The 27,420-nt window shown below is 44.5% G+C and overlaps 1 protein-coding gene across 2 annotated transcripts in view; it reads right to left on the minus strand.

The window, feature by feature from the left end:
- LOC119005327 (nuclear factor of activated T-cells, cytoplasmic 1-like) overlaps positions 1 to 27,420 on the minus strand; it is a 70,809-nt gene that overhangs the window by 36,701 nt on the left and 6,688 nt on the right. For both annotated transcript variants that reach the window (XM_037072852.1, XM_037072851.1), the window contains exons 3-7: positions 26,540 to 26,699; positions 16,463 to 16,665; positions 13,146 to 13,318; positions 12,062 to 12,202; positions 868 to 923 (exon numbers count right to left, since the gene is read on the minus strand). In XM_037072852.1, coding sequence (XP_036928747.1) covers positions 868 to 923; positions 12,062 to 12,202; positions 13,146 to 13,318; positions 16,463 to 16,665; positions 26,540 to 26,699 — 733 coding nt within the window. The remainder of the gene's footprint in view (positions 1 to 867; positions 924 to 12,061; positions 12,203 to 13,145; positions 13,319 to 16,462; positions 16,666 to 26,539; positions 26,700 to 27,420) is intronic.

The raw sequence follows: 27,420 nt of genomic DNA on the forward strand, positions 1-27,420 counted from the left end.
GGGTTTATTTCAGGCCCTGTGCAAGCGCAAATTGCCTCGGTTAGTTTACACAAAAAAAAGGGGGGGGGGGGGGAGTGGGAGGGAGGATGAGGAGGCGCTGATGAAAGGCATCAGCAATCAGAACATACCATCATCACGCACAAGCAAACGGGTTTTTCGCAGATCCTCTACTCGACTCTCCGCCGCTGAAAAAGCAGATCTAACGAACCTCAGTGAAATCTTAATTAACTCCAGAGCACAACGAGGCCCTCTGTGACACGCAGGAACAACATTTTGCTTCGTTTCCTTTCTCCTGATGGCTTCCTCACACGTTTTATATTAACACAATCTGAACGTGTGACTGAGCATCGGGGAAAAGCGCGCGCCGGTTTATTTTCTCATTACGGCCCTCGTGAAACGCAGCAGGTAAGGGCAGGGGTGTAATCCGCTCTTGGCTGCGTGATCCCGGTACAGGCGAGGTGTTGAAGTCCAATTCACCACACCGCAACACTTTGTGAACTAAACGTCTGGCTATGCTGGGAGGCCTGTGGCGTGTGTGCGTGCGTGCGTGCATGCGTGTGTGTGTTTGTTTACGCTTCCGTGCCGTTACCCGTGTGTGTGTGTGTTTTTCGAGATGCAAAAACAATATGACAGCCCCTGTTTACTCCGCAAGGGTACAGAGATTTTGTGAAAAATTCCATTCAGGATTGCATGGGCTAATCATCATTGTCTATGTTGCAACTCGCAACGCCTTAGCAAAGGTTACATCATTACAAGGGACAGATGAGGAGGAGACAGAGAGAGGGAGGGAGAAAGTGTCAAGGGAGGGTGGGACTGAAGACAGCGGGAGAATTTCCAGTGAGTCATGTCGGCGAAGGGCGCACTTACATTTTTGACGGAGTTCTTGTCAACTTTGGCTTCTGTCTCCCACAGATGATGCCCATCTATTGACAAAAGAATAAAGTACAACGTTTAGTGTGGCTCATTATGAGATGCATCCTTATATACAAACAAGATGGACCTTTAATGGAGGGTGGCTATAATTTGCAGATACTTGTACCGGTAAAGAGGCAGAGATGTCTGATTCATGGGGCAGGAGTTTTAGCATCTTGTTTAGTGCTGTGCTGAAACTATGGCTGTACCAAACAGTCTGCATGCTTTGAAGCTGTATTTTGTTTTGTTTTTTTGCATGTCTATTCAGTGATTCATGAGAAAGATTGTCAGGTTGTCAAATACAATGACGCTGGCTCGTACCGAGCCACCAACAAAAGGCACCAGTTTTCTCCACTTGCACAATGTAGTGTGACATGCAAAACTGCACGTCCTTGTGCTTCCAGTGCCAACTCTACAGTATACAGTACATCTAAAGTTTTCTCACTGCTTTTTCATCCACGAGTAAGTTGAAATATAAATAAATAATAATAAAACTTTTCATAGTTTGCGTTGCATAGGGATATTGTCAATAGTCTACCATACAGTGTTTTTAGCATTTTCGATCAATTAGATAATCAGGTTAGCCTGTAGGTGAGTCCAGCTGGCTACCTAAAAAGCTCTACATATACGAGTGTGAAAAAAAGAGCCATAGCCGCCTATCATTAGCATGGGGCTGGCTAACATCGCTAACATGGGTTATCTATCTATCTAAATGATCAAAAATGTTAAAAGCACTGTATATAAATATGTCAATATATACAAAGTCAACTAAAAAGTCCTGAAAAGTGGGAATAAGACCCAACAATCAGCTTTGTTTCTCGCTCATCTTTACAGGGCGGTCTAGCACTATTTCAAATTTCAATAGGAGCTTCAAATGTTGGAAAAAAAACAAACAAAACAAACAAAAAAAAAAAAAAAACGGTACAGTCCCAGCTGATATAATGTCTCAATGAGTCAATGATAATTCATGTAATAAGGATTTATCAAGCAAAAATGCCAAGCATCTTTAAACTTTCAGATTTGGAAAATTAAAGCTAAGAAAAAAAACGGCAAAATTGTAATTCAGGTTTTGGTGTTTTTCACTATCTTATGACATTTAATGCAATGACTCAATAACAATTAGGTTATGTTAGGTTAGGTCAGTGATGGATACAAGTCTGTTTAATCTTAAATGTGTCATTATCCCTTTCAGCTCAGATGTCTATAATCTGCCTTACTTTTATTCTGAAAAAGTGCTCTGTGAAACTTCAAAATAAAACAAACCAAAAAAAAAACCCCTTCAGCTTTTGTTAGTTCTCTCCTTTCATCACATCTCCATCTTGTTGTGGTGAGGAGGTTTCCCTCTCTGCCTTGCAATAAAAGGCCTGAGAGCTCCTGCAGCTGCTGCTGCGAGCCTGCAGAAGCTCAGCTCACATTCTTTAGGTTTTCACTGTGATTTCATGCCACACCTAAGCGAACAGACGCTCTGGGCTCTGCTAGGGCAATCAGCACCAACCACAGTGCCATTTTTTTTCTGTGTTTTTTTTTTTTTCCCCCTCAACAGATGACTCATTAGGGCTGTCAGAAATAGAAGTGACACAGAACAGCCTTTGTGTCAGTGGCACACTATGTGAAGCAATAGCACGGGCACTGTGGCACTGCCACTGCATGTTAGCAGGGGCGGGCAGCAGCTGTGCCTTTATGGATACCAGCACAGTTGGTGCTGAAGAGCTACACTTTGCTCCTGGGACAGGAAGCCATCAGATAAGATAATCAGACTCAGTTTCCAAATAACTGATAGCACAAGTCTAGCAGCTCTGGAAGATGTAAAACCCTTGTGTTTTTTTTCCAACGCATCATGTTTTTCACATCATGCAGCGAGCAAAAGAATAAAGGATCCCAGTCACGGTTGGCTTATTATTGGTGAGCTGTGGCAGTGGGGGCGGGTGGTCAGCTTTATTATTCAGAGAGTGAACATCAGTAGATATCTCTTTCCAAAATGGCCATATTAAAAGTGAGGGAAGGAGAAAAACAGACGGCGAACAGATCAGATAAGGGGTTTTGTATTTGAACTGGGGGAAATAAGAGTTGCATATGGAGAAGTGCGCCTCGCCGTAACGGAGATGATGTGGACGGCCGGGGGAATAGAAGCAGGGCGATGCGCTCAGGACCGCCACGGGGCACGGCAGCGATACCGTGCCGACTGAGACGCTCGGAAGAATGAGGCCCACGTAATGCTGTGAGGTGGCTCAGAGTATGGAAGGGCAATTAGAGTGAGCGCAGACAGCGGGAAGGTCAGAGAAAGGGAGAGAGACAGAGACAAACAGAGATGAGCGTTCCTCATGTTACGTCTAGGGGAACCAAGAGGGAATCTCACCCGCCTCCGCTCTGGGAGACTCTCCAAGAGGGAAACCTTAGACTACGACGTCAACCCCAGCCTCCACGAGTAAACATGTTTTTCAATCTTTTCTTCCTCTCCTTTCCTCCCTCTACCTTCCCCTTGATCTTTTCATCTCACCTCTCCGTCACTCACTTCCCCCGAACTTCTCGGTGATCGCCCCGTCAGACTAAAAGTGAGACTGAGTCGGGATGAGGCCGCATGTGGCATACCTCCTCGAGTCAGAGAGCGCCGCGCGACTGATAACCACAGAACTTTCCATTCACTCCTCCTTCCCCGCAACATCTGCAAAATGCTTCTGTTCCCGACAACACCTCCTCCTTCTTCTTCTTCTTCTTCACGCGGCCTCCACCCACGCGCAATGCACAACCACACACACACACACACACACACATACAGATGCAGACACATGCACACACGCAACCGCAGTATCCTCCACCTTTGTTCTGGCCTTCAGCTTGCATGATAAGTGGGGGAAGCGTAAAACAATAGGTGGTGCAGGAGCTGTGTCAGGGGAAGCCTCGGTGCAATCCAGTCGCATTTGAGCGGAGAAACGAGCGGACACGTGCAGGCGTTCCGCTCGAAAGGTGAACCATCTGTCTGTTGCTCTTCGTGACTCACTTGTGCAAACGGGATGCACAAAGACTAAGAGCAACACAGGCAACCGGGACAACGCACTCATTCATCAGGCAATTAGACCACACGACGGGCGGAGGCTTCTCCGAGTCATCCCTCCTTCAATTCTTGACAACACATATTGTTGTGAACATAGTTACAGTGTTGCTGTTTCAGCCAGTCTTACACAAACGCCTCTCATTTGTCTTATTTTGATTGACTGCAGTTTAATTAATCATAAAGATGCAGACTCTGTCATCCACTTGGTGCAAACGATAGTTGGCGATATTTGAAAGGCAACTTTTCAACTATATTTTCAAGCCAAATTCATTGGGTTTACATCTACAACAGCCCAATCGGTCTACTTTTTTTGACAATGCCACCCACAGCTGAGTACTGATGCTTGTCCTCACAACGACCTTACAGGTTTTGGCTTTCCAGGCAGGGTTCTTCCCTCGAAAAAAAAAGTGTTGTGTAGAGCACAACAACTTCCACTGACCGAAGAGCCTTCACTCTAGTATTTTTGGGAGCGGAAAATATGATTCACATGCTTAATTGCGGAGGTTGTCTTGTGAAACAACCCAGACGAATTATGCAGCTATGCCTATTTTCCAGAGATGATATTAAGGAGTATTTTTCTCGCTTTCCTGTTTACATATGTCAAGCTTGTTTTTTCCATTTTAGTGGAACTCTGCTGCTACCTGGACTGGAAACGCTTCAGTAATTTAACACACACTTTCGCAGCAATTCACTTGTTGTCCAATGAGAAGCAAAGCAAGAAGGCCAAAGGGTTTCCCCCATGACTGATCGCAGAGGTGCAGCTGCTTTTCTTTCTCAAGCACCTGACCTCTGCCAAACTGAAGGACTGGTGAAATCGGAGAAAGGTGGGTCTGCTTCAGATTGAGAGGCTTCTGTATAAATTATGACTTGACAGTGGATTTGAGATGGTTTTATAGTCAGGAAGTGAGTTATTCTTGGTGTATAACAGGGGAAGCGTGAGCCGACTTGACCTGTGGGTGCTGGCTGAGGAGGATGGCGGCCAGTAGAGTCAGGTTTTATCCTTTTATAAAGACTCCAGCTGCGTGGCACTGAGTCTGGAACTGATATAAAGGCTGTGAGGCATGGCTGGAAGATCAGCCGCACTTCTACATTGGTATTATATTTGTGTTCACATGGCAGACATTAAGGCTGATCTCCAAAAGGAGTGCAGGTAGATGCTGTTTAGGTATTTTCAAAGGAATTCTCAAACAGCTTTTAGAAAAAAAAAAGACACACTGAGCAGCGTTTCATCAAGATGTATCGCTACCACTATTCCATGGAAGGGCGATTCCTACTGGCCCTAGAAAGGGTAGTGGCAACCTATGCTTCTCTCTGATTTAAAGCACTTATCTGGCTACGACAGGTTCACGCAAGTCTGAAGAAAGGGTGGAGACCTGAGGACAATCTAGACATCTTTTTGTTATGATGCTGATATGATCCAGCCGATTCCTCTGAGGAACAGACTCACCCCAAAGCAGAGGCATGCTGTTGCTGGTGAGTCTTCACTTTAATGGAGGGTGAGATGCAGACTTGCGGCTGCATTTCACATAAGCTTCACCCTAAAACAGGACCGTATAGATTGGTGCTTGGATGACATATTGTTGTAGGCTAACCCGAAAGTTAGAATCGCCTTAGCATCACTGTTCCCATGACAAAAAGCCTGTGGGATTTTTCATTGGGATTATTGCAGAAACGATGCTCTGTGGCGAACACAGGTTAATGGCGCATGTACGTTTTGTTCAGCAAGATCTTCACAACTGAACGCCACGCTGGTGATTTTTGAAGTGTAAAAGGATAGAATGGATAGAAGTAAAGCTAAGTAAGGCTATAAACGAACAGCACAGCGGCCGTATGACATAGGGCTCATTCCTGGTGCACTCCATAGGCTTAACTTTTCATCCTTGCCCATTCAGGCTTAGCAATCTCATGATAGTTGGCAGCGATGTCTTCCCATTCAATACTGTATGTTATGATTCACTCTTCACTCACTACCCATTAATCTTCAATAGGTACACATTTAGACATGCAGTGCTTTATTTTATGGGGGATGGCCAAGGAGCACAAGAGGCTGAACCCCTACAGCTCTGTTAGAGGGCTCCTCCAAGAACTATGATCATTATGCATAATCATTGATGTTGGTGTGGTATACCATCCTAATTAGACAGGATACTGTAAGTTATTCGTCTGTGATCTCTAGCCTGAGGCAAGGGTGGAGGCTGACCTTATACTGCCATAGTGCCAAAACTCTGAGCCAAGATTTGTGCGGGTTATCCTCGCCTAAAGCCAAAGGGCAGTCTAGACATATTGCTAGAAGTACAACACATCGACCGATCTGTCTGGTGTTTAGACTTGCCTAAGGTAGAGCTGTTCACCCAAGTATAAACAGTCTTTGAATAAAGTCAGATCAGAGTCTGTGAGGACTGCGTTCCTTAAATCAGAAAGGTATGAGGGCCCAAATGTTTCAGCCTGTAGCTGAGGAGTTTCCACACATGACAAGAGTAATATTCTAGGGTGATTGTTGTTGACGGTGCTGTCCTAACGTTACAGATTAGACTGGAGCTCAGAAAGCTCTTAGTCTTGGCTGCGAGCTCGACCAGCCTGAAGCAGAGGTGGAGAAGCTGCAGCCCAGGCTGTGTGGTGCTGCCGAGCTCCAGGCAGCGCTCCAATCGGACCAGATGTAAAAACTATCCAGCTCACCAGGGAATTCCCTTACCTCCCCTCTGAGTCAGAGTGTAGGCTTTCCCCAGCCCTCTCTCTCTCTCTCTCTCTCTCTCTCTCTCTCTCTCTCTCTCTCTCCCCCTCTATCTCTCCCTCTCTCTGTTTGTCTGTCTGTCTGTCTGTCTCTCTATTTTCCCTGCCTCTAGCACTCATTCCATCCATGGAAAGCAGGGCAAGCCAGAACACACACTGCAATAGGTGCGCCAGGTATGTCCTCCTACTCCCGAGCCAAAAGAGCGGTTTGGGCAAACCGAACCACTGACACAACCTCAATGCATACACATAATAAAATAGCAGTAAAACTGAACCAAGCACAACAATGCAAATTAAGATGGAAAGTTTCACGAATGCGCATACCGCGGTACAACTCTCCACTGTGAGGAAAAATAAAGATGTGACCTATTAAATATACATGACAACAATAATTACTGGTGAAAAGAATGTTTAGATTGCTGCAGAAACATTGATTTAGACTCCAGTCTATCATTTTCTTGCTGCTTTTCATGCCATGTGTGCTCTGCAATGAGCTAAGAAACCAGTTTTATTAATTCATCCGTTGAAGGAATAAATGAAGTTTATCTATTAAAGCCTATAAAAACCTGTTTGTTGGGAACCTTAGAAATTGATCTGACTACCGCTTGGCATTCATGAACTTAATAAAAGTCAACATCGGGGCAGGATGTGATCACTCCTAAGCTCCGATGTCTCAGCACACGAGGTCACAGTCAGGATTTCGAAGGAAGTCCTGTCTCTTTCTGCCTCCCCTCTTCCTCTCCTCTTCCTCCCCTCTCCCTCTCCTCTCTCCCTACCCTCTGAGGGTCTCGTCTGTTCCGTTTCACTCCTCTACAGGGAATCCCTCGCGGATGACTCACTGAAAACACTTCCTACTGAACAACGCAAACAGGCCCGCAGGCTAACGGCAATAGTGCGCACGCACACACACGCACGCAAACACACACACACACACACACCAACAAACACACACCGGCACATGCAGTGGATGCACAGAGTTTGCATCAGTTATCCTGTGGGTGACGGAGCGGAGCGGTGGGGATGGACGTGGCATTTGAAAAGTAGAAGTAATTATTTTTCAAAGCACATTAATGTCTCCCTCAGTGGCAGCAGCTATGAGCTCTGCTCATTTGATACTGGGGACATCTCAAGGGGAGCAGACAGACAATCAAAACAACATAGAGAGGAGTGGGGGGGAGAGTCAAGTGACAGAGGGAAACTATGATTTAACCATGTAATAGGTTAAAGAATCAATCGGTCCTCAGGTTCTGCCATTCATCTACCTGCTCACACTGAATCAACTTATCTGCCTTTAATACATAATTTGCACGGGTGCAAAATGTAACCATCAGACAACACACTGCTGTGTGTTTTCCCTGTAAGTTTCAAGCATTTAACTTAAAATTTAACCTAGGTTTAGGGGTTAGCCATGTTTATTATTTTCCTTTTCATTTATTAATTCTAGGATTGTCATTTAAAGATGTTGACAAAAATGACTTGTTTGCATTAAACAGATCCTGCAAAAAGCATTAACTTCTGCGGTCCTCATCACAGCAGAGTAACCTAGAATGACTAGTCTGAGTTCAGGTACCAGCCAGAAGAAGGTTACAAGTGAGTCAAAATGTAAATATTTTAATATATATATAGCATGTGGAGCTGTCATTGTGTTTTGCATTATCCATCAGACTTGTGGGCAGTTGGAAAAATGTTGCATCAATGCCATTTTCTTCTCTTAAATTGGTATAAATCAAAATTTATCAGAGGAAAAAATGCATTGATCTTTTTTTTTTTTTCTCCTTCTTTTTCTTATAATTTAAGGCATTGTTTCTGTGCCAGATTAGACTAAATACACGTTTGGGTTGTTTCCATAGAGGTTTGCAGTGAAGAAAAACTCAACAGTGAGTAAAAATGTGATAGGAACATCCACAATCTGTTTGTGATTCACAAGCTTAAAAAATAAAAAAAATAAATGTATAGATATGAAATAAATATATACATATATTTGCAAATGTTTCCCTCATAGACATTTCATGAATCTCCAATTAAAGTTACTTAAACTTCGATAATGCCAGCGGCCCTTGTCCGTGTAGTGTCTACTAAAGTGGTGACACGGAGCACCGGTGTCAGTGATTTCCTGAGGATGAGTGTGTGTACATGGTGTCTTTGTGTGTACATGGTGTCTTCTCATCACTTAACCGGAAACTCTTGATGGGACAGTCTCTCAAATGTTGATGACATCCATCATTTAAGAAGTCAGTAATGAATTGTAATCTGCAGGCAACTCCAAAACAGGCATCTGGGTGTGTTTACGCTAAAAGCAGCTAGCGAAGGCAACTGGAAACAGTTAAATAAATACATGTATTTTATGATTTATGGCTGCCTCATTTGTGCTAATAGGCCTTTTGTGCTGTGTGTGATCTCCCTCTGACTCAACTTGGATGATTGTGACTGTGTATAATTATTCACACAAGTTGGACTGGGACTCTCAAAAAACCGTCTGTTGCTTCTTAGGATTTGTGGAATTTTTTGGAAGGTGTTTATTGGAGTCAATTTTGGAAAGTGAGCCGCCGTCCTGACCTTTGATGGCAGCGACAGTAATGGCTGTCACCACTGTGGCAAAAGCGGTGATTGGTGTTGTGCTGCACAAAGAGCTCGGCTGTGCCTTCACATGTGTGTGTCCCAGTGTGTCCGTGTCTGTGTAAGCGCATGTCTGCGAGTTGTAATTATTGCGGTCCGATGCTCTGTATTTCATGGGTGCATTTAGTCATGAACTTTTCCAGGGGAAAATAAAACCAAAGTTATAGAATAAATCTGTAATATAATTATAATTTTATTGGGCTCTTTTTTCCCCTCATCCCAGTTTGGTCCGTCTAAATCAACAATCAGAGAAATCTTAAGTCGGAGAACCTTCATCAAACAGCAGGGTCCTCTGATTTCAATGCCAAAAGACAACATTTCGCAGTGTATTTGGGACGTAAGTATTTTTCCACACTCATGCTTGCCCATAGATAGTTGCCATTAGCAAGAGATGTGTGTGTGTGTGTGTGTGTGTACTTTGTGTGCGCGTATACGTCTGTCCGTAATGGGCTTTTTGACTTAGGAGACCCTGGAAGTGGTGGGTCATTAAAGTTTACATAAAAGCAGGCTCAGTAGTAGACAGACAAGCTCTCTTTCGATCTCCCCCTCTTCTTCTCGACACCACAGAGACGGAAAACAAACCGCTGAAATGTCGATGGCAGGCACGAGTGTGGGGATCCCGCTAGCGCAGAGCTCCACGGCGGCTAATGTCTTTAACGGGTATCGGGGATAGAGGTAAGACGAATGGGGAATGAGGGAGTGAAATGAGAGAAAAGGAGGAAACGGAGAACCCGGGTCAGACGGAGAGGGGGTGAAAAAAGGGAAATACAACCAAGACGGGGTCATGAGTCTCAAATAGCAGGGGGTGGAGAGGTGAAGGTGTTGTGTATGTATGGGCTTTCCTCTCCAGGGGATCCCCCCTCCATGACTAAGTCAAGCCAGGAGGAGGGGGACCCCATATTACCAAGTTCATCCACCTCCCCTCCCCTCCCCTCACCCCACCTCTGTCTATCCCCAAGCCCCTAAGGTGCTTAAGAGTACTCATAAGGTGAGGCAAGGTAGGGGGACATGAGTGCAGAGAAGAGGAAGATGTTCAATTTTCATTTTTTCATACAAATGAAATGAGCATTTTCATAATTTTGTAGGAAATTGAGACGAGACTGACTCATTATGAAAGTATTTTTCCTCCAATTGTGGGACTGCAGTTTGACAGAGCTTCACTGTAGCAGTGATGAGGGATTCAAGCATTTTCTACTGATTCATACTCTATATTCAGTGGTTTACCAACCAAGTGTTGCCTTCCGAACGGGTTCAGCTTGTGGTCCAAAGGGGACTTTTGGTTCATTAAAGTATGAATAAGTTGACAAGTTAAGAATTGAAATGGGACTTGGGAGAAGTTAAAAGTGAGTCCTGGTTTCTTTGTTTTTTCACTGTACGCACAATGCTGATTTGAAACGATCAGTTTTTAACAAGGGTTTAAAGGAAAGGGGTTTCTTTTACCCTGCCAGACAGCTGGATTCGCAACATCATGTGATCATGTGCTCTCTTGAATCCATCTTGCCTGGCTTCAAGCTATGCACTTGTGGCAAGAATGACACTGTCATCTTTTCTCAATGGAAAAAAAAACATCTTTTTCTCCCAAATGGTTTCAGTAAGAGTCTGATTTGCTTTTGGTGCTAGTGCTAGTCTACTGTTGATCTGATTACCCCATGAAATGATTTCTCCTTAGAATAATACTATATTGCGATAAATGTTATACGTATATCTTGATACTTGAACTCTCCTTCATAAATAATATGAATGGGTGACAAACTCAAATATCATCATCAGTAACGTGGATCTGATGACTAAGTGAGTAAAAACAAGTACTGACATCAGTTCCCTGTAATGCAGCATTCAAAACCAGGAAAAGACCACACTTATGACATATTGCGACATAACGATATCCAAATCTAAGTCAATACAATTTCATATTCCCTGCTGCCACATATTTTAGAATTATTTTCCACGAATGACCTCCCAGATTGCTCTGTGTGTTACGCCACCTGGCATGTCAGGCTCAGGCTTCCTAACCACCATCACCAGGAGTTGGGAAATCTGTGACCATCCCAACCATCCCTTTATCTGCCTCCCTCACCCTTCCTCTCTTGTTGCTCATCGTCATCATCATCAGCAGCATTGTGCTTCAACAGACATCAGAGGTACCACTGTGCTTGACCTTTGCTTTGATTTATCGGGTGCAATCAAGGAAATGATCGTTCATTTGCAAACTTGATCAGTGCTGTTTTTACCACCGCGCCCTCCCACGCAGGGAGGAAACCCATGGCAGAAAAAGTCTGGGCAAAAAAAACAAAAAAACAAAAAAACAAAAAAATGGAATAGCCTCTAAAACCATGACTCAGTGACCCGCAGGCAGGGTGAGGATCTGCTAGAATGGGTGCAGGAGGGAGCTGCAGCGGTGGAAGGAAGCGAGAGGGTTAAATGTCAAAAAGCAGAGGGAGTCCGGGAGGGAGAGACAGTGAGGGAAAGTGAGAGAAAGAGACGTTGCACATGCCCTGGTTGTGATTCATTCCTTAACTTGTGGTGAGCACCAGCGAACAGGCAATGGAAACTTCAGCAAATGTAAATACGCTTTGGTTAAAAATATAGTGGCTTAATGCACACCACATGTGGCTCTCTGGCACGGCCCGCTCTATTTTGACGGGAGGAGAGACTGAGGAAATGTGACGGAGGCAGAGAGGGAGAGAGACATTTGAAAGAGATATTAAGAGGGGAAATTGAGAGGCAGTAAACATGGTGTGGTGAGCCTACCCTGCGCCTTCTCCACAAACACCACCTTGGAGTCAGGGAGGAAGTTGAGGCCAGTCAGAAGCATCATTTTGCCGCCGGTGGCGGGGTAACTATCCACACTCTGCTTCTCCACCAATGGAAGCTCCTGAGCTGAGCGCTGGGCTGTTGGACAGAAACACACACACACACACACTTAAGTTTGATGCCTGATCTCCAGCCACTCCAAGAAGCACGAGCCCAGCACAGTAAAACAGCAGTTCTTGGTTAGGGAAACAGGCTTATCAACTTTATTATGATGATTTCATGACCCCTCGCTAGGAAGCTTTCAGCCAAGAGCAGCTCCTTAAATGACACCGAAAAAGGCGGACAACTGATCATAATATTTTTGTGGTCAGATCCTGAGTCATTATTTCCATTTCGCTTATAGCCAACCACCTGTCTTTGCTTTCTATAAATCTGGCTAGATTGTCACCTTTAGCCTCTGGGACACAGTGACCAGATTCACAGCCAGAGACACATACATTTTCATTGCATAGCGATGCATTTCAACAAAATATCCCACTGCATAATTTTAGAATATGAATAAACTAAATAAACCTTTTCTGTAATGATGAACCAGCTCGGATTGTGGTCCATAAACTATAACGCCAGCTCTGTCACACCATCTAACTTTAATTGGCTTCCTTGGGTGCAAATAACATCACACCTATATACACAAATGAATAACAAAGAAACAGAGGTTTCTTTCAATGTGCTCATTCAACCGTGCCAAAACTGGGGCTGGCAAATGACCTTTGTGGAACCTGCGCTAATGGTGTAGTCTTACCACAATAACTTGTGCATTCAGTCATAAAATGGGAATTGAGATAGATAACACGTGTGTCTGGCATCATGTACAATGCATCCATTGCCTTGGCAAATTGCTTTGATCACATAAAGCTTATTGAGTGCAGAGGCACTGAATTTGCTCCAGCAGGTAATAAAATAGCAGCTCAGTTTATTGGATTACAACAATAGATGCCACCTTTCGCTTAAAGCCAAGAGAAAACGCACTCCAGTTTGCTGTGAGTTTATTTCTCTGCGTTAGTGTGGGTGTGTGACTTACAGCATTCAATGGGGTTGGAAGTAGTCTGCAGGGACAATGTCCTGCCGTTGGGCTGGTTGATGTGCACTCGAAACACCAGCCTTACACGCGTGTTTTTACGGCCGATGTCCGTTTCCCCTTTGCGAAGCTCGATGTCCGAATTGCGCAGCTTCAGGATCCCTGCACAGTCAATTCTGGGACGGAGGCAGAAAAGGGAAATGTTTAACATCATATTCGTAGATGACATTACATATTCAAGATATACACAGTTTGGGCTTCAGGGTTTTACAGCAGGTCTGTATGCTGATAGAATGCAACTTTTTTTTAAGTATCAGCCTCTGCTTTCGCTGCTATTGAGAGGCAAAGTCCTGTGCCTTCTGGTGTGCCCCATGAGACCTTATTTCAGAAAAAAAATAACACCAACTCCAACCGTAACACCTTATCCCTGACCTTATTCCAGAAAAACCCTATTACTGAAATAATCTCCCATGGTGGACCACTGGACGGGGCATGACTTTGCCTCTGTATAACACTTCCTACGAAATAATTTTTACAGAAAAGTACTGCACAGACAAAAGCTGAAAATGGGAGCAGATCTGATTTCTCGACTCTGGCTGTTAAGACTGGGATACTGAGAAGAGTTGCGGCGCAGCGAAGTCCCCGCTGGTGTGACAGATCATACACTGGAAGTTCACTGGAGCATGACCGTGTCATTATTAATCCAGCATGTCATCAAAGACAGAGTTGGACATTAATGACTTCACATCACAGTTTTAAAGGGTCACAGCGGTCCAAGAATTAGCAGTTCTCTGGAGGTATCCTCCGGGCCGAACACACCACGTCCCGTCAGCAGCAGGCTGTGTACACAGAGTCGCTTTATGGCACCGAACCTCTCCAGTCCTTACACTTCATACATTTTGAGTTTAAACCTCTGTTAATCATTGCCACGTGTAGCAGTAGACCCTTCACTGAGCTGCCTGTCATTATTTATTTCATTTCACAATTTGGGAGGTAAAGGAGTGAATTTTCTTTCCCTGTTCTTAGCGGAAAAAAAGGCATTCATTTTCAGACGTGGCCTTTCATGAATTGAAATAAAACTGATGTGGCTGGTAAAAAAAAAAGTGAGGGAATACGAATGGGATACGGTTTGGCATTTCAATTATTTTACGTGGTAGCTTTTCAGGCACCGTTCCTGGAACATGGTAAATGTCAGGTTTTATACCTAGTCATTCCTCCCGTTGACTTTGGTTTGGCCAATTTAAATAAACTGACCACCCAGTCCTTATCAGGCCCGCATGATGTAAGTGTTCTGTCATGCATACGATTTTAAAACAAACACAACATGGTGGACATCATGGAGGAGTATGCAGTCCATTGCCACAACGTATATATAACATGAGATGGGGGACAGTTAACTCCTCCCACAGGGAAATCTTTTGACTTCTCATTGTGTGAGCCAAAAACAAGTCCAAAACCAGTCAAAAACCTACCTCGCCATTTGTTACCTTGCTGATTAGGTTACAGGTATTAATGGTTATACAGTACGTTGACTTTGCAGAGGGGGATATATACCGCTTTAAATGAAACTCCTTCATGTGTATGAGATGATATTTTCCCAGAATAGGAAAGGAAGACAGATTGAAACTGTCTGAAAGTTTGACTACAGCTCTCCACTGTCTGCATCCCACACAGCAAGCAAATGATTGCTGGCGCGAGAGCAGAGAAGTGGATGCTCGTTATCAAGACGACTGTTAAACAGCTCAGTGGAAAGAGACAGTTGAAGGCTTTTTCTTCATCTTTGACCTTTCAGACAGTCGGCGGAGAAAGGGAGAACTTTCACTCCTCTTCTTTTTGCGTGTGTGCTGACGACAAAGGAAAAGCAACTTCCCCTACAATGTTTTTCATAATATCATATTCTTCCCAAGGGACACGTTAAGTCGAGTCATTTTAGGGTCGCCACTAAATATGATACAATATAAGGGAAATTGTGGTAGTTTCGGAATTGATATTGAGAGGCACTACGAATGTTAAAATCATCCAACCAAGCAGGGCCACTGTCCAGTCAGGAAACTCTAATGTCCTATAAATATCTTGCTCCCCTGCAGTTGAACAAATGTTTAAATAGGTCCTACCAAGATAGCGATGCATTAAATAATTCTGATTCCTTTAACAAAAGAAATGATGTATCTCAAAATTTGAAACAATCAAGCTGCAGTGAGGGGTAACGGCCTTATTTAACCTATGTTCAGATACAGCGGTTTTATCCATAACACAGAGTTCTGGGCAGCAGTCCAAAAAATTCAGTGCTGCCTGGTCTGAATGGAGCCTAAAGACAGGAGCTATTGCCTGGACACACTGCAGAACAAAGCCCCTTAGATTACTGCAAGGCTGGAAGGAGGATAAAACAGATGCTAATGTTTTGAAAGGTAAACCAAGATTATATTTAGAGGAGCAATTCATGTGACTCTAACCACACTTTTACAAAGTTTGATTGAGCTCGGGAACCACCAGAACTCATAACGAGCAGACAGCAACCCTAATGGGCAGAGCAAATTAGCTTGTTCGGTAGCTCATCATGTGGTAAACACTAACCTTAGCTCACATGCATGTTTACCAGGGTTTGGTTTTTGGGTTAGGTGATGTGCTTTTTCCAAGTTATGTGTGTCGGTGTACGTAATCGTGATGAAGGAAGCTCTTCACTGGGTAGCTGACCCACGTTTATTCATTCAAGCTTATAACGATCTTGTTCTATCAATAGTTCTCTTACTCGTGATCAGAAACATTAACCCAAGGCTGCTATGTAAGCTTTCTAGTTAAAAAATAAAAACACCAACTTCTGATCAACCCTTGTCAACTTCAGGCAATACTTAACAACTTTCATCTAGCCCCACCAGCTTCGGCTTTAAGCACAACCCACTTACAGATTGAGCTCCCCTGTCCACACTGGTGGACAGTGTCAGTGTTGCCTGGCCCTGGCCTGGTTGTTACTTTTAAGATATCATTTGGAAAAAAACAAAACAAAAACAAAACTGACTTCCTTGAGGGCTTCTGTTTGGCCTCTATCCTCTAGCCTATACAACCCCTGCACATAGTGGAACTAATCAAGTCATGAATTCTGAGAACTTACTTCTTATTTACTTAGAAATCATCTCTCGGGGTGGCAGCACTTAGTTTTTCGAGGGCTTTTTCGGAAGTGTGTGCTGCACAGTACCTATCATCAGGCAGCTAAAGCAAAGAGTAGGGTGCAGAGAGAAAGAGGCGTGTGTGTGTTTTTGTGAGGGTATTTTAAAGTAGGGGCTAAGATGAAGATGGATAGGTGAAGGATTGAGAGCACTCACATGGCTCTCATGTTGTTTTCAGGCAGCAGAGGGATCTCCAGGATTTTGGTGTTGGATTGCATGACTTCGTGGCTGGCGGTGGAGACGGTCTTGCCGGTGATGCGGTGGACCTGGTAGAAGGCATGTGGTCGCAGGAGGCGGTCGTCTGCGGTCCCTATGAACAGCTGCAGGGTGAGCGGCTCGCTCTCCATGTAGCCATAAAGCTGGCGGGAGAACAAAGGGACCCAGGTGAGAGGCAACATCACATTTTAAGACCCCCATCTCAGTCGAGCCCTCATTTAGGAAATGGAGATTCAATGCACATCAGCTACAGATAGTTAACAGAGGCTTTAATGATAGCTTAGACATGGTAGAGGGGCTGCGAAAATGAGCCCCCTTTCTTTGTTTGTTTTTCGGTTGGGATGGAGACCCCTTTTGTCAGTCGTCTTTGCTGAGCTCCTTCTACATTCCTTCAGGCTAGGGCGAAAAATAAAGGTTTTTGATGTTTCTCATGTCTGTCTGGGGTACAGATCTCTTGGGTACAGAGACATGGGGGCTGATGGAGGGGCTGGCTTCCAACCACTTCAGTGTTCATTAAAATCTCACTGCTGCTGTTAAAAAAAAAAAAAAAAAAAGGCAAGCAGTCGGCAGTGACTCAGTAGAAAGTGACCATGCGGGGCAGTCATCTCAGGTCTTTCTCAAGATACAATGTCCACAGTCTAAAAAGATTATGACATTGATAATTGGTGATACTGATACCAAGTTGTTTCTATGGGAGGAAATCAAAGTTTGGACTTTGACAAACTGGATGAGTAAAATAACTGTCCCTATATTGGCACAGTGGCTGTCAAATTCAGCAAACTTCACACCTAAATGCAGTAACACCACAGAACTGCATGGAGCTTGGCATGCAGACGGGACCCGGCCCCTTTGCCTTTGGGCAGTTATGAACATGCATTATGATTTCCATTAAAGCTCCGAGACTGTGTCCCACTGTGATGAAAGAGACTCCTGTATCAGAACCACCACTTCAAACAGCTCCCACTTCCTCTAGGAGACCTCCATTAGCTGCTACTGCTCAAGTAATAAAAAGATCAAATCTTTTTTTTTTTTTTTTTTTTTCAAGAGAAGAAAAACTCCACGGTTGTGCATAGTTTGAGGAATACTGTTGACTTTGGGGTCGACGACACTTCAAATATAAACTGTGGCTGCCAATTTGCACTCAGCATCCCTGGATCGTTTTCTGACAGTGCCTAAAGTAACATATTTTGATGATTTAACCAAGTGTGTAATGGCTCAAATTCCAAAGTGTGGTGAAAGACAACTGATACTTAGTGAGTGATTTCTGACCAGAGTAACTTGCCAACCAAATGTGGAGTCTCACACTGCGGACCTCCCAGAATATCCATGCCCTTTTGCAGTGCTAAGTGGTCATATGGTCATATGGGCGGATGCCGGCGTGGACTTCGCTCTCCAATGTAAAAACCATCAGAAAATGAAGAATCCATCTGGATCAAACCGAGAGAAAACCAAGATGACTAACTTCTCGGCGCGTGGACCTCCTTGGATCCACCCAGGTGGCTACTTGGCCGCATGTGACATTTTACTGTGAGGGATCACTTGCCCCCAGACCAGCTCCTCACTGAGCCACAGCCATCTGAAAGATCCCACAAATTGGTCAATTATCCCGGCGAACACCGGCCCATCACTTCAGACCAATTTTCTATGAGCTCTGTGAAAACAGTGGTACCGTCAGATGGAATAAAAGACCCCTGTTGTTTATCTAACAGACTGAGTCATATAACAAAATGCGGTCCACATGTAACCTATGACATTATCTGATTAATGGGTTTATAATTACCCTTCGGATGGTGGTCAGGGACGGGGGTGTGAGGAGGAGGAAGGCTGGTGGAGGATTGGAGAGCTACGTCATCAGATGTCTGTGGAAATTAGTGCTACAGTGTCACGGGCACCTAATGTCTTTGATTTGAGAACAAATTTGACCGGACGCTGTAATAAAAGCTGTCTGGCTTCGCGATACGCTTGAAGATGAAACGTATTTGGTCTGAACTTGATGACAGAGCTTTGGGATTTTTGGACAAGGCAGAGGATGTTCTTTCTCTTTCCAGTTCAAGAATTTTCAAATTATGTTGAGCAAAAATAGAAAATGACTAGTAGAGCTTATATCCATATGTTCCCCAGCGCCAGTGGTTATCTGGCTTCGTTCTTTTGATTCAGATATCAAGGGAGTGCGAAGGGAGTGTTAAAGCTACGGCTGTCATTCATCCACAGTTCCGACCGTCCTATTTTTCTCCTCAGCTCCACGTAGTGTCTCTAGCAGCTGTCTTGACCTGTGAGCTAGTCACACATGCTATTCATCAGTGAGTTAGGCCGAGGTCAGGAGCTTCTTGAAGTTTTGGCATCCCGAGGGACCACTTCATCTATGCGGTGATCTCACCAGCAGACCCTGCTCTGCTTGTTATATTTTACTTATGGTGTCACCAGAGGTAATTATCCATAGCCACACATGCTACCAGTTACTTGTGTATTGACTCGTGAGAGCACTATGGAGGAGCATGAGGTACAAATCTGCAACACCGGAGCGTTAAATTGCATGACGTCCCCCTTATGATTTAATAAAACGCAGGCAGCCGCGCTACAAAGCCGTGTCGTCTGTCACTTCTGCCTCGGCAGACTTCTTCGGATTCCTCGGTGACCTCCAACCATTACCTCAGCCGCCACGTGGCTGCAAGGAGGCCCGCAAGAGAGGCAGGACAGACGGGAGGGGATGGGGGGGGGTGGTCTTTATCCCTTCACTCATCTTGCGGTAGCCGGAATGATGGTGGCGTCCACACTCAAAGCCGTAGTGACCTCATGGAGAGGAGGAAGTGATTAATGAGGTCAGGTAGTCCTCTTGGTGACGCTGGTCTTCCAAGCAGCAAAGGAAGGCGGTCTAGTCCCCCCTGGGCGACCTCCCCTGATCCCTTTACCATATGTGCTCCCTGACCCTCTCCCTTTAGCTTCTGCGTAACTCCTGCGATGCTCACTCTAATGCACGCCACAAGCGGAGCGCAAAACTTACTTCTTCATTTTACTCTCAAAGGGGGGATAAAAAACCAAAAAGTCGAGATTCTATCGTAAACTTTAAGTGTGGGCTGACGACAGAGGCTCCACACACCTGTGACCTCAGCTTTGTATTTGTGTGTAATCCAGCCCGTGAGCTTGGACCAGGGAGCAGCTAATTTTGACCAGATGAGCTTTCCCCGCTGTAACTGCAGCCTATCTGGCACACGCACTGTATATTTATTTTGAGATCATCTGAACCGAGTTTGAATCGGGGCTTGATTTGCAGCTGTTTCAGGGTGCCAACTTCTGCCACTGTGTCAGCTAGATCCATTTACACCTCCCGCCGCAAGCCACCATTGCGCGTGCCATTTTTGATAGCTGGGGCTCAAGTAAAACACTGCGGATATGGCAGCTGATGCTTTAATTGTGTAATTGTGTGCAGCTGTATTGTCTGGGTCAGTTGTGATGATGTGTAGGGGTGTTGAGAAGGGTGCATGCATCCCATTCATTTTCCACCATTCATGCCCCAGTGCCTTTTTACCATTACAAATCCATCATAAGGAGAGAAAGTTTCAAAAAGTTTTGTCCTTTAAGGAACAGTTCACCCAAATGAAAAATGCAGTGAACAACTGAGGAAGTTGGGGACAAACAAAAAAAAAAAAAAACTGCAGAAGAAAAAACAACCAATATATCTCCATATAGCTCATTCAGCAAGTTTGCAGATCCCAATGAAAAGTTTTTTACACCCTTGACGTGCGGTCAAACTTTTGCGGCTACTTCAGTCCGAATGCATGCTACGGCTTTTAGCTTAGCAGCCGTGAAGAAGACTTGAACATTTTTGGGTGAATTGTTCCTTTAAGTTTCTTTGCTTCAGTCAAGGACAATGAGCTGTGATGAAATAATACTTGAGTTTTTTTTTTTTCAATATACATCTATTTCCTATCATGGCACATTTTATCCTGCAGTTTCTTTACTAATAGTGACGTTCTCGATGCTGCCTGCATCTGGCCTCAATAGTTCAAAGAAAGGATTTAAACATGTAACGTTTAATAAGGATTTGCTGGTAAATTAGATGTGTCTGGCCTGGCTTGCAATTGAGTGTGAATGCACTCTACAGGCCTGCAGTCTGCTGCCTTCTATCCCTCTGCAGTGATTTCATCACTGCCTGGAGAAATGTCATGACTCGTAGAGGTCCACGTGGCGCAGAGAAGCGGGGAGAGGAGAGGGAGAAGACGACTGGAAGCAGCAGACGAGGGGGGGGAGAGGCAGAGGGGAGGAGAAATACAACAGCAGATTCAGGCTTTTTCCCATTATCACGCTCCCCTCTCTCTCTGTCAAGTGCTGACAGTCACACAGCCACCCTCTGCTGTACCCAATTAAATGTACACTCATCCAAGTTGTCTCTCCTTCCAGACTTTACTCCATCACCCTCCTGCCCTGCTAATGTCTCCAGTGCCTCATATTGAATGCATAAGGCAACATATGCAACTCTTTAATGTGCTGCCGTCCCACAGCTCCAAACGCTGCTCCTTTTATAAGCAACCAAACAGCTATATCCCCCTAAAGTTTTTTCTTGAACCGAGCGCTTTAGTGTTATGTCATTGAGGGCATAGTTTCAAGCACAAGCCCATGTCTAGACCAGCGAGGGTCCAAATTCCATAAAAAAGAATGACTTTGTTACCAGCACAGCCTGCCTTATGAACATCATCCAAACCTACAGAGAATTTGAGTAAGATGATGCATGGATGACTGCTGTGGCCCCCAATAGCTCGATTACCCAACAGTGTCTTACCTCATAAATCTGCGGGCTATCTGGTTATCACCTCAAACCAGTGAAAACGATGCACATTTCGCTCCATTTTTTCCATTTGCTATTAACTTGTAATTAGTGGTAGCCCAATACCAGTGTAAGGGAAGCCCCGCAGATGGAGAACCACAATTTAAGAGTGGCATAAATACCCCTTTGGGCAACGAATAACAGCCCTGACTAAGCTCTAACAGCACTACAGGGCACACCAAGCCTTTTGAATATCAAACAAGAGGCGGCAGTAGATTTAATGAGCAATTAGCAGCTACAGTATAGGGTGCACTAGATCAGGGCTTTTCTTTTGAGACATTACGCAGCCGCCGAGCACCGGATCCCAAGGTGAAACCGCACATGCGAAGAACCGGAGCATATGTTTGCCAAGGTCTTTCATGTCGCAGTGGCGGAACCATACTGCAAATTTGATGTGCATTACATACAGTTGCAGAGGAAGAGAGATGGGTATTAAGTCACGCACACGTTAATAGGGATGATGGCCACATCCTGCTGAAATTACACCATGTCTGTTGCTGCTTTAGACTTAATGAGAGACTGAGTGAGAGAGTGTGTGTATGCGTGAGGGGCAAAGCCCTATAGCCCAGTCATTATCCTATACAGAGTAGCCATATGCTGGACTGCGCTGCAAGCAGAACGATAGGTTTAATACTCCACAGGTGTTGGTGTCTACTGTTACTTAAGGCCTGGCGGATGTCTGAGTGTTTCCTGACTGAGGTTGAACCTGATAGCCTTTGCAACATATTCATCTGAAAATCCCAATCGACAAACTATACACGTCTTTATGTCGTTATGTTTGTGTTGTTTTTCTTCAGGTTCAGGGTTCAATTTTGATCTTGTGTCACAAAAATGACTTGATTAGGGTTAGGGTTAGGAGATTAGGTTAGGTAAACATATTCTTTTTAAAAATACCTATTTTGGTCACCACAAACAGTAGAAAAAGTAGTAAAGTAGAGCTGCCTGAGGTCTTGTTAAAAACACTGATTTCATTGCCATAAACACTTTGACTTCTTGTCAAAAATCTTTGTTTCTCATATGCCGACAAAGACCTCTGGAAACTGTCTCAAGGTTTCCTTCAAATTATCCCAAAGTGTCAAGCCTATAAAGGTTTGAAAGTCCAATTTGGACAATGGTTGATTGTTGAGTCGTGTTCCCAACTTGTCAAATACTGACGCTTTGGATTGAAGGCAGGCCCAATTTACTCACGCAAGGTGACGATATTTGATGACCTGGGAAACCGAAAAGCGTTAGTACTTGATGATGGTTGGGAATGAGACTCAACAATCAACTATCTTACAAACTGGACCTGCAAATGCCATGGTCCCTCCTCAAAGACACCCAGTGGTTTCACACCTACAAATGTTGAAACACAGTCTCAAACTGTGATCATTAGCTTGGCCGCACACTCCTTGGGCTGACTGATGACTGGGCTGCACCTGAACCCACATCATAGATCAGAGTCAGGTCATGTCTTCGCTCGCCATATTCTCAATGAATATAATTTGGCACAATCCCACTCTATTCCCACTGTTCTCCCCTGGAAAAAGCCATCAGTCAATGTCATGGTGGGTATTGTAAGTGAAGGTGGACAAGGTTGTTTTTTCTTCCTGAGCACGGCTCATCGTCATCCTGTAGACGTTTGGCATAGCTGCGGTGTGAGAGGGGAGCGTCTGGAACAGTGTGAGAGGAGCCTATAGAGTACCCTCGATCCCCTTAATGGCGTTGTGGTCTGCTGCAGTAAATAAAGTGGAAAAGCAGTCACGGGGGTCACGCAGCGGACCAATCGGGAGAGAGGAGGTTAAAAGGCTGCGGATGCGGAGGAGGGGAGGGAAGGACGGAGTCCGAGTCCTGAATAAATGAGTGAGATTTGAAACAGGAAGCTCGGAGAGCTGGTGTTGCAGCACAGGGGTAATGAGTCGAGGGAACCCATAATCTCGAGGTTTTCATCGTTGTGCGGCTGAAGCACAGACACTCCATTCTCTCCACTCATCCATCCCACAATCTCTCCATCCTGAATGGGGTTGTTCTGCAGCAACTTAGGATGATGTCAGACCTTACAGATGCTAAACTCTACTGCATGCTTGTCAGGGAAAACAACTCTGGTTGTTATTGAACAACAAGAAAACAACAGCAAATGAGGAGTTGAGCATCTCAGTTTGACTATCTGTCGCTGTCTCCCCAAAGGACACCTTGAGCTGTAGAAACAGTGTATCCCTTCATGTTTTTCATCTCGCTGTTTTTTCATCCAGCCTTGCTTTCCAACACACATGTCACCATCACTCACGGCACGTGTGTTTGATCATCCATGAGCTGAAAAAAACAATAGAGTCGTGGATGACTGGGCTTCAACCGAGGAAGGCCTGCTGGTGTGGGTTTGGGAGATGGTTGAAGGATGAACAGTTCACAAGGAGTGACATCCACAGGCCCCCTGGGGAGGGAGGAAGGCACCGGTGCATGGAAAGGGGAGGCGGCGTCTGATGGGTGCTGGGATTCTGACTCCTATCCACCCCTACCCCCCCGCCCCCACCACCACCACCAACACCAGCGCCATGCTCAGCCAACCTCAGGGCCACCTAGGCCCTAATCAGCAGGATACAGAGCATCTCCAGGGGCAGCCAAGCCCCAGCTGCCTGGTGACTCCCTCTGCCCCTTCTCTCTTTTTCTCTCTACTCACTCCAGTCCTTCGCACAAACACACACACACACACACACACACACACACACACACACACACACACACACACACACACACACACTTCCTTCGCTGCTTCCTACACCCGTGTCCCTGTGTCATTATTGACTCATTCTCCTTGACTGCACCTCACCCATCCAACGCCTGCCACTCATTACCACAGGGCATTGGGGACTGCAGCATGCTGTATCCTCCAAGACTACCACAAGACCATTTCACACAACAAAGAAAAGAGTGAGACAGTCCGATTTATGAGAGGCTTTGTACCGCAAACTGTGCAAAAATTCCCCTGAAGACACAGTACAAGCTCTTCTTTATATTTTACCCTCAAGCATGTACACACGATTGCGCCATCTTTATAGATTTATCTTCCTGCCAGCTGCCGTGCTTCCAGTGGTTTCCACTGTTAGGAAACCCTCAAGATATCCCGATTGACTGCACATTCAATACCAGATGCATTAATCACTCCTCGCCAAAAAGTAAGAGCAAAGTGTGAGCTATGCGATTTGGGGTGTGTGTTTGATGGTAAAGCAGCTGTCCTCATACTTTCTCCATGACTACTACGTACTAGTAATGACCGGCAGTGCACAATAAGACCTGGAAACATACGCACACAGGCTGCCAATAAATTGGTGCCTGCGCAGTATGAAACAAACAACCCGTGTCATCAATCTAAATCCGCACTGAACGCTGTGTATGCAAACAGTCACAGGGCTCTTACTGACAGCGTTCTCCTCTGGCCCCTGGAGTGAGTCAGAGCATGGTGTAAACTAGATCAGGACCAGCCTCACCTGCAGCCACAGCTGTGCATGGCAGTTTGGTCTTGTCAGCCTCACGGGGGAGGTGCGAGGGTAAAATGTTGATTCACCCTCATGTTGATATACAAAGGTTTGTAATGAAGGGGAATGATTACCTGTATTTACAGAGAAAACCTCAAGGTTGACGGGCCTGTTTATAACACCGCGTTGGCCGACAGCCGTCAAGCGCGTCTGACACTGAGCAGACCAGGATGTGCTGACAACATCTATTTACAAAACAGCCACGTCGCTAACAACGTCTGATGCTACGCATGCCACAGGGGACGGACCACCGACTTGAAACTGTACTGGCCAGAGCCCCTGTAAATATTAGGCTAAGCGCAGTTTTAATTCGAACTGACGACATGAAAGTCTAAGTGACCTCCTTAACCTTAAGGATACGCACGCGGCTGGATCCCCACCTTGAGTAAACCAAGATGTCAGCGGTGTGTGATGACAGTGGAGCAGAGAAAGGAGCTCTGTGCTGCTGCTGGTGAGACTGACGTGTGCTCTTTAAGTGTTCGCCAAGTACAATAGTGGGAGGCGATGGCCCTGCTCTATACTAATTGAGTCAACATGCACTGCTGCTCGTCAGGGCGAACTTTTTGCAGCAGTAGATTGACTGCGAGCTCCGGGGTAACATTAATAACACAGCACACGGGCACATTCAGAAATGTATAGACTGTGGTGTGTATACAGGGCAACGCTGCCGGCAAAAGTCACAGAAGGGTTTTGAGGTCTGCCTTACTGGCTTCACAAGTATGCAATGATAATACATGATGCATTGAACAGTTTAAAGTTTTAAATAATTGACATGTCATTTCTTTTTACAATAGTTTCTTATTTCTTGATCAGGGATTGACCAATATGTTTTTTTAAAAGGCTTATAAGGAATCAAGGAGACTGATAACTAAACCTAAAACTGATATTTGCAGTAAAAACTAAAATCTTAGCGTCAACATTAAGAATAAACAGTGATGGAATCTAACTGACCCGAATTTAGTCAAGTACTGTCCTCAAGTGCAAATTAATTTATATGTCACAAAAAAACCAACAACACTGGTAATCGGAAAAATGTTGGATAGTGGCTGCTGATAAACAGTCAATCAAACTCTGATGTAAATGTTGACCAAATGGGACCAAGTTACACATTCTTTTTGTATACTAAAAAAACAAAATCAGTTGATCAGCTGATGTGAACAAATTTCTTATGTGGAAATGTATCTGTTTTTCATGTTTCCCAGTTTTTGCTCACACATGAGAATAACCATGTTGGATGTAAAAGATATTCAATTCACGTGACATCTTTGCAGGGTCTGTATTATTTTTGCAGAGAATAGTGGTTTGAAAGGAAATTGTACAATTTGGAATGAAATTAAGATTTGTTTTTTGTCTCAAAAAAGATATCATATCAGAATGTCAGAGTCCAGACTAATGAGAGAAATGTCCCTGAAATGGCTGCTCTGACTTCGCTTTCTGACTGCATGCTGTCATAACTTCAGTAGCAGCCAAATGTTCATGTCACTTGCTTGCTGTTGGACAGAAATAAAGTGCTGTTAATCAGCATGCACTTGTCTGTGTTTTCCCACTCATGCTGTAATGACAGCAATTTATTGCACAGTTCAAACACACAGAGCTAAACTTGTCTCTAGTAAACAGCAATGTTTAATTAGAAAATCTGATTCCAAAACCATTTTGCTGACTAACATAGTGTTGGTGACATACCTGCACTACAGGGTGGCCACCGTTCAGCGCCTTCACCGCCCCTCGGCTGCCTTCGGTCTCATAGTGGGCCCTGTGGTGCGACTTTGGCTGCACCTCGATCTGTAGGTTGTACGGGCCGGAGCAGGATGGAAGCTGCCAGTCCAGAGCTGGCAGTGAAGGGCTGCAGGAACATGACAGATTTGTAGGGTTAGGTTTAGGGTTAGGATAAAATAACAATGCTCAAAATGTCTGTTTTTATGTTCTTCTGTTGTAGTTGATAGTGAAGTGTCATGTTAGTGTTTGATAGTGTTGATAAAATAATAGTGAGTTAACTTGAATCTTGTCCGTAAAGGTTAATATGTTCTGTGCTAAACATCCTGTCTCTGCTTCTGCTTTTCTGAAAAGGAAAAAAAAACAAAAAACAAAAAAAAAACAGGGAAGTACTGTGTTTTATATTCCCAGGTCTCCTGGAACAAAAATATGGAAAGTATTGACTTTTATGTTTTTTTTTTGTCCTCCCTCTGCTTAATTCTATTCTTAAAACTGTAGTACAGTTTGAGCTGTACTAGCATCACTGCCAAGACAGTCCAAATCAGTGAACTTGCTTTAAATTACGCATGAATCAGGACACTTCAGTGTAATCCAACTAACTTGGTCCTTCTTCATTTCATCATCATCTATAATCTAATCAATTGAAGTCATTGTTGATGTCTGTAATTCCTTAGGCCTGGGTAACAATTAGTGGCCTGTTTTTGAGGACTAATTGAGAGCAGAATGTGCCCCGGTTAGACGGCAGTGTGTTTTCTAGTATGGTGTGACAGGTGGAAACAGACACAGGGAATTAGGAAAGTGACAGGGGGGCGACAGATATTTCTAGGGCATAAAAACAAATCTGAGAATAG

The sequence above is a fragment of the Acanthopagrus latus genome, chromosome 17 (genome assembly GCF_904848185.1).
Source record: "Acanthopagrus latus isolate v.2019 chromosome 17, fAcaLat1.1, whole genome shotgun sequence".
Lineage (NCBI taxonomy): Eukaryota > Metazoa > Chordata > Actinopteri > Spariformes > Sparidae > Acanthopagrus > Acanthopagrus latus.